Genomic DNA, 7,357 nt, shown 5'->3' with positions numbered 1-7,357 from the left:
GTTTTCTATGAATATCTCTGGCTGACTGGTCTATAAAGGGTATAGTCACCATTGCCCTATGCTCATCTGAGTAGGGTCAGAGGGCGTAAACCGGCTGTAAGCCTCCATCAGCCGTTCAAGAAAAGCTTCAGGGGATTCATCCGGCCCCTGAACCACCTCTCTTACCTTAGTTAAATTGGTGGGCTTTCGAGCAGCCCCACGGAGACCCGCCATTAGAGTCTGGAGGTAGACCTTCAGGCGTTCCCTACCTCCAGGTGTGTTGTAATCCCAGTTGGGGAGGGTGAGGGGAAAGCCATCATCAATCTCATTAGGACAGAAGGCCTGTGGTCTGTTCCCGGCACATTCTTTTCTTGCCTAAAGGAGGACCCGCCCCCATTTCTTGGTAGTCAGGAGGGCCTGCAAGAGTTGCTGGCAATCATCCCAAGTGTACTGGTGTGAGAATAGGACACATTCAAACAAATCAGTTAGAGCTTGGGGATTTTTGGAAAAGGGGGGTTATGGGCCTTCCAATTATTGATTTCCATCGTCATCAGGGGGCCCATAGGCCCGCAAAGGAAGGGCCGTGGAGCCTGGCTGAGCTGCTCGGAGACTTCGAGTTCCCGCCCATGGATCACTTTCATTTTCGAAATCTGGTGGCAACTGCAGCTGTGCCGAGGGACTGGCGGCACCCTGCTACAGACCTGCTGGGGGATTAGTATGGGGAAGGTCAAAAAGAAGTCACAGTCTGTCCCATAATAAACTCGTCCATCAAGAAAGTCAAAGAAGCAACAACGATAGAGACAAAGAACATGACAGGCAATTCAGATAAGGACGCCCTTGTGGGTGGTACCACAGAATTCTGATTGAGAGGCTGCCTCACGGCTGCCATCGCCGATAAGAAACAGATGGGAGGAGGATCATCACGGACCTGGTCTCCCCAGATGGAGAGGCTGCCTCACGGCGGCCATCTCCTACAGATGGGGAGGAGGACCATCACGGACCTAGCCTCCCCAGATGGAATCTGGAGCGTCCTCCACTTCCCAGTCAAGCATATTTCTGACATGTCTGTCTATGGAAATGACTGATCAGATGACCAAAAAGGTCCAGATAGGCACCTAAACAGATACAGAGTGGTATACCAGAAATCAGACTACCGTGTTCCGTGCTCGACCTCCAAGCCCAGTCTGATGAGGGTTGGGGAAGGTGCACGCTGTTTCCAGGCCAAACACACCAAAAATGTGAGACCTGGAGTCTCGCTGCTCAGGATCGCGCCCTTCTCAGGAACTCTCACAGACCACAACTCAGTGCAGAAGCAAGAGGTTTTATTGCCATTGTGATAGGGTCGCCCCTCCAAAGACAGGAGATGACCCCGAACATGCAAAGCACAGGGATTTTATATTTGAAAATCAGATCACTTTTGCTCCATAGTTTACAGCTGGTTGTAGATAGTTTACAGCTGGTTGTTTCTCAGAACAGTTCACCCGCCCTTCAAGAGGTCTCTGCACCTGGCTTCAATTCAAAGAATCAGTTGTTTTTTCTCATTCCCAGGTGGTCCTTCAGAAGAATAGGACTGGCCAGATGAGTGTTGCGAGGAGGAGATGCTAGGACGTGGAGAAAAGAAATGGGAGCATCAGCGTGCTGGGAGCAGCAGGGTCAGAGGGGCTGTGGACAAGGATTAAGGGCCAACTCACTGGGCATCCTCGCCATCCAGCAGACGGTGGTACGTGGCGATCTCCTGCTCCAGCCGGGTCTTCACGTCCAACAGGATGTTGTACTCCTGGCTCTGCTGCTCCATCTCACAGCACAGCTGAGCCAGCTGCTCCTCCACACCGCTGATCAAGCCCTGGATCTGGGCCAGCTGCAGGCAGTAGCGGCCTTTGGTCTCTTCTAGGCTGTTCTCCAAGGAGGCTTTCTATGTGTGAGGGAAAGGGGAAACAGTCGGTGGTGATGGTCCTTTTGTCTCTGCAGGACTCTGGGCATGTTTGGATGGTGACCCTTTTGAGGAATGGTGATTAGGGGGAATGCCTGGGGCCAGGTGCTTCATACCATGCTGAGCTGGGACTGCAGTTCAATCTCCAGGCCCTGGAACACTCTGCGGAGCTCAGACACCTCGCTGCAACCACTCTGTATCAGCTCACTGTTTGAGGCCACTTCCTTGTTCAGCTCCTCGGTCTGAGACGGGAGAGAGGAGGTGGTGTGAGGCTTTCAGAGCCTCCCTGGCCAGGGGTTCTGCAGGAGTAGGGAGGAGAGAAGCCCCACCTTGCTCAGGAACCAGGCCTCGGCATCTCTGCGGTTCTTCTCTGCCATCTGTTCATACTGGTCTCGCATCTCATTCAGGATGCGGCTCAGGTCCAAGCCAGGGGCTGCATCCATCTCCACATTGACGTCCCCACCAGTCTGACCCCTCAAGGCAAGCATCTCCTAGGAAAGACCACAAGGGGGTCATCACCTCTCCTGAGAACCTCACCACACCTGGTTTTCCATCCCCAAACTCAACGGCAGCCCCACCTCCTTGTGGTTCTTCTTCATGTAGGCCAGCTCCTCCTCTTGCATCTCAATCTGAATCTCCAGGTCCAACTTGAACAGGATCAGCTTATCCAGCGAGATGCGCAGGCCATGGATGTCGGCATCCACGGACTGACTCAAGATCAGGTCATGCTCATACCTAGAAGGACAGAGGTCAAAGCTACAGATGGACAGCCCTACTCTTTTGCTCCTGACCTATGCCCTTCTCCCTCTGCCCTCTGCCCTCTGCTCTTAGTCCTCAGCCCAGCATGCTGACTGCTCACTTGGTCCTGAAGTCATCAGCTGCCAGCCTGGCATGGTCGATCTGCAAAATGAACTGTGTGTTCTCCAGAGTGGTCTCAATGATCTAGAGTGAGAATGAAAGGGTAGGAAATCTGATCAGCCAGGGACTCTACTGCTCAAGGGAGAAGGACAGAGGAGAGCAAAAGGAGCCTCCCCAAACCCATTGAGCACGTGGCTGGCAGGTAAGCTCCAATGGCTTCCTCGGACAACTGATTACTTACTTCTCCACAGCTGGGGGTACGTAGGGGTGTACTTCTGGGAGCCAAAGCTATCTACTGAAGCCAAAGCCAAGTAGTGAGCAAAGGTCATTTAGTGGAGATCTAAAGCTATTTAGTTGAAGAGTTACCTAGGACCCGAAATCATGGGTGATAGATTGTGAGGACATCCGTCTGTTAGTTTTAGAGCATCCGTGAGATACCATAAGAAAACATCCTTACAGTATCTTGCAGGTGCAATATTTAACCCATGAAAGGACTCTTCCTATCTCCTGCAGCAGTAAATTAACCTTCCCCCGTTTCCTGCCTTCTCCCTATATAAGTTGGGTAAAAAATTTTAATAAACGAAGCCTTGATCAGATGAACAGACTTGGCTTTCATACGTTGTGTCTCTTGTCCCTTCCCCCGATTCCTTCCAATCTCTCCACCTTAGGAACCCAGTTGAAGCGCCTCTGGTAGGAGAATAGTGCACTTACGTCTGCTACCAATCCTGTCCCGGACTCAAAGTTTGAGGAGCTGAGCACGCAGCATAAGGTACCCTCAAAGAGAGTCAGGGGGTCCTTGTTCCAGCAGAGGCAGGGACATTCGAAAGAGACCCTCTACCACCTCTCTGGATAACTCCGACCATTAGCTTCCAAAGATCTGTTGTCTTAGAGTCTCTAGAAGCTGCTTCCTAAAGGCCCCTGCAGTTCCTACCTCTCAACATTTCATCAACCAGGGCCACCCACCTTGCTCTCCAGTTCCTCAATGGTCCTGAGGTAGAGGCTGTAGTCTTTGATCTCGATGGGCCGCTGTCTCTGGTACCAGTCCCGGATCTTCACCTCCAGGTCAGTGTTGGCCTCCTCCAGGGCACGCACCTTGTCCAGGTAGGTGGCCAGCCGGTCATTGAGGTTCTGCATGGTCACTTTCTCGCTGCCCGCCAGGAGCCCTTCACCGACGCCAGCACCCAAAGTAGCACTGAAGCCACCCATATGTCCAGCACCAAAACCAGCACCGAGGCCTGCCCCAAAGCTGCTGCTGCTGAAGCACCCACCATAGCCACCCCCAATGCCACAGGCTCCCCCAGAGGAGAATCAAGAGGAGGTAACTGACATACCCCCATAGGTGCTAGGAGCCCAGCAGGATCCTCCAGTCAGGATGGAGGAGATGCGGCTAGAGCCGCCACTGATGCCACAGGAGCCCTTCATGGAGCTAGAGGAGGTGAACTGGCGGCTGCAGGTGGCCATGTTGTGGTTGAGGAAGGGGAGAGTGTGAGAAAGACAGATGAGAGGAGAGAGAGCTCCTTGTGAAGGATGAGGATGCTGTGGGTGCCTCATACACCAGGTCCCTTTATATGCACCGGGGAAGGCAGGGCCCTCCGTCTGCTGACTCTGGGTACCCCTCTGGATTTATTCACTCAGTCCCATCCAACTCCCCGTTCTTGATTATTGATTCCAGGGTGGACTCTTCCTCCTCCATGAGATGGCTCCTATGTTCCCACCCAGTTCTGAGGGTGTGGGGCCCAGAGAAAAACACAAATCAGAGACTGACTCAGGCTGTGTGGCCAGGAATCGGCTTCTGTTCCCTGAGCCTGAGGGGATGGCAGCAGTGAGGCCTTGGTGCAGACAACTTGGTGGCAGTCACGTCCTCGAGCAGTGAGTCAACCAGTCAGTCCTCCCTGCCTCACGGTGAAAACCTCATGTGGCAGGAGCCCCACCGAAGCCAACCCAAACTGTTGATGCTTGAGGTGCTTGTGTGGGAGTCCCCCACGTCATTTGGTAAGGCTAGGTTGCCCTTCACCTCCCTTCTCTATGCCTGATTTCCCTCCACAAGGACAAGTCCGGGCTGGGCAGCTGCAGTCCTTTCTGATTCTAAATATCAGAGGGTTTCCTTTCCCATTGGACCTGATTAAGATTTGGAAACTGCCTTTGAGACACTCAACATGTCCAGAATGGTATGCCCCATGGCAGCCACACCCTATGACACCATGAGCCCACCCGGCCAATCTCACTCTTTGCCCAGCACCGGAAGATCTTATCACCCCACTGGGCCTTTGCTCTTTCGGGACATGCAGCAGTCACAAGGAAGCATGCCTGGAGGCCCCTCCCCCAGGAGCCAGCCTCTTCATCCTTCCTTTGAGGCCAGCCTGCCACTCACCCAGTTCCGTATCCCGGCCCCTAACCAAAGAACCCTCCTCTCAGAGGGCACCAACTCCTGGCACACAGCTCCTCCATGCCACCTCCTGCCCTCATCTACTTTGGGGCACCCCCTGTGGTCTGCAGTGGTCTCCAGGAAGGAATTCCATCCTGCTCCTAATACTGTTCCTGTGCACCCAGTCCTACCCCCACTCTGCTCCTCCATGGACCTCAGAGTCTAATGTGGAAACCATCCTGCCCAGGCGCTGCCCAATAGCTTCCTGGTGGCTACAGTTCATCCAGTGTGCACAGGGCTTTCTTGTTTCCTTGCACTGCTGAGGAATACCTGTCACGCTTGCTACACAGCCAAACCCACCACCAATCCACAGGTGAAGGGGTGGGAACACAGAAGGAAGCTCAGTGGGCTCCCAGAACATCCGCACCATCACAAAGCTGCCTCTGCACCTCTCAAACTCACATCTTTTTCTTCAACCTTGAAAAAAGGTTGTAGGCAAGAAAGACTAAGAAAGAACCAGAGAGGGTGGGAGCCAGCCACTGCCACTAGGCTTGCAAAGCCAGAACTCTCCAGGCACCCATGATGCTTGCAGGCAGGGGCCAGGTAATTCTAATTTTCACCTACATGCCCACAGGTGCTTGTGAAAGGTTCAAAAACTTAAGAGTTAATTCCTGCAACTGGGGCAAAATCACAGTCCTTTCAGAGCAGAGTCCAGCAGCAGCCCCCTACCCAGATTAACATTAGAGTGTGACTAGGGTCACATAAGCCCTAAGAAAGTCCAAGGAATATGTTAACTCCCCCTCCCCCTTGCTACAGCCTAACCTGCAGGTATGAGGGGGTGGCCAGGTATCCCCCAGGTAGCCAGACATAACCCTTTGCAGTTATGGCACCTAATGCAAACCAATCATTTTAAAGGTCAGCTCCCCTAGAGACCCTTTCACCCAATCCTGTAACACCAAGACCTACACTTCCCTGCTTGCATTTTGACCCCTTAAGAACCCTGTTCCCCCAGAGTTGGGGGTCGCTTGCCCCTTTGTTCTTGTAAGGGCAGGCACCCAGCTCGAGTTTGTAATAAAGGACCCTTATGTGTTTTACATCGGACTCAAAGCCTGTTGGTCTTTTGGGGACTCTCGATCTGGGTATTTCATCTTGGAGGTCCCACCAGAGATTCCAGGGCTCCAAAGGACTCCAGGACTCTATCCGGAGTGTCTTATATTGGCCTGTAAGTGTCTGGCTTGGTGTTTGTCTCTGTCTTTGTGTGTGTTTGTGCCGGCTTATATTCTGTCTGCCTCAAGGAAATCTGTAATTAGTGGCTAGAGGTGAATGAGTGAATAGAAGTATTCAAAAGTCACAGTTGCTGAAGTGGCAGAGATGTCTTCTGCTTCCTCAGTTTTGGGGATTGGTCCAGAGCCACGAGGTGCTCTGGAATCTGAAGGTCTGTTCTCTAGGCCTGTTCTGGAGGAATTTCTGACTCCCCCTGCTGTTTTCACCTTTCAGGTCAAGAGCGGGTGCTGAGTGTCTGCTCACATCTCTGTTTCCAGACTCAGGGGAGATATTTTATCCGTTTTTTTGTTTGTTTGTTTGTTTTTTATCTCTCTCTATTGTTGTTTGTGTTCCTTGTATTTGTGAGTGTTTGTGTTTACTGGACAGTGACGGACATTATGGGACAGACAACTTCTCGCCCCCTCGACTTGTTTCTCATCCAATTTAAAGAGGTTAAGGCAAGGGCTTGCAATCTCTCAGTTTATATAAAAAGAAAAAAATGATTACTTACTGTAGTTTGGAATGGCCGAGCTTCAATGTAGAATGGCCACCAGAGGGTACTTTTCAACTTCCCACCATTTTGGCCGTAGAAGATAAAGTATTTCTTAAGGCACAGGGACACCCTGACCAGGTTCCTTATATAGTGGTCTGGAGGGATTTGGTGATGAATCCCCCACCCTGGATAAAAGCTTTTCTCCCCCCTGTTAACAATCTTTTCTCGACAGAAACTCCCTCAATGACAGATGCAGATGCCTGTCCCGCAACCATGCTGGTCACTGAGCCTAGGAAATCTTCAGTCCCCATCTATACCCTGTTTTACAGGATAGCACACCAGAGGACAAGATTTTTCCACCCCCCACCTTACGGCCCTACTCCTCCCCCTCCTCAAGGACTGCCAGTACCGGCCCCAGAACAGCAGGCCCAGGTGCCTGCTTTCCTGCCACAGCCGACCCTGGACCTAT

The 7,357-nt window shown here is 52.2% G+C and overlaps 1 protein-coding gene across 1 annotated transcript; it reads right to left on the bottom strand.

The window, feature by feature from the left end:
- Positions 1 to 1,473: 1,473 nt before the first annotated feature.
- LOC110541624 (keratin, type I cytoskeletal 16-like) lies at positions 1,474 to 4,350 on the bottom strand. Its single transcript, XM_060386727.1, is given in 7 exon segments — positions 1,474 to 1,580; positions 1,671 to 1,891; positions 2,026 to 2,151; positions 2,239 to 2,400; positions 2,488 to 2,644; positions 2,769 to 2,851; positions 3,731 to 4,350. Coding segments are annotated over 7 exon segments (1,422 nt in total). The 5' UTR covers positions 4,319 to 4,350; the 3' UTR covers positions 1,474 to 1,495.
- Positions 4,351 to 7,357: the final 3,007 nt, after the last annotated feature.

Source organism: Meriones unguiculatus, chromosome 7, assembly GCF_030254825.1.
Source record: "Meriones unguiculatus strain TT.TT164.6M chromosome 7, Bangor_MerUng_6.1, whole genome shotgun sequence".
NCBI classification, from domain to species: Eukaryota; Metazoa; Chordata; class Mammalia; order Rodentia; family Muridae; genus Meriones; species Meriones unguiculatus.
The sequence above is the reverse complement of the archived record's forward strand: the minus strand, read 5'-3'. Positions and strand labels throughout refer to the sequence as shown.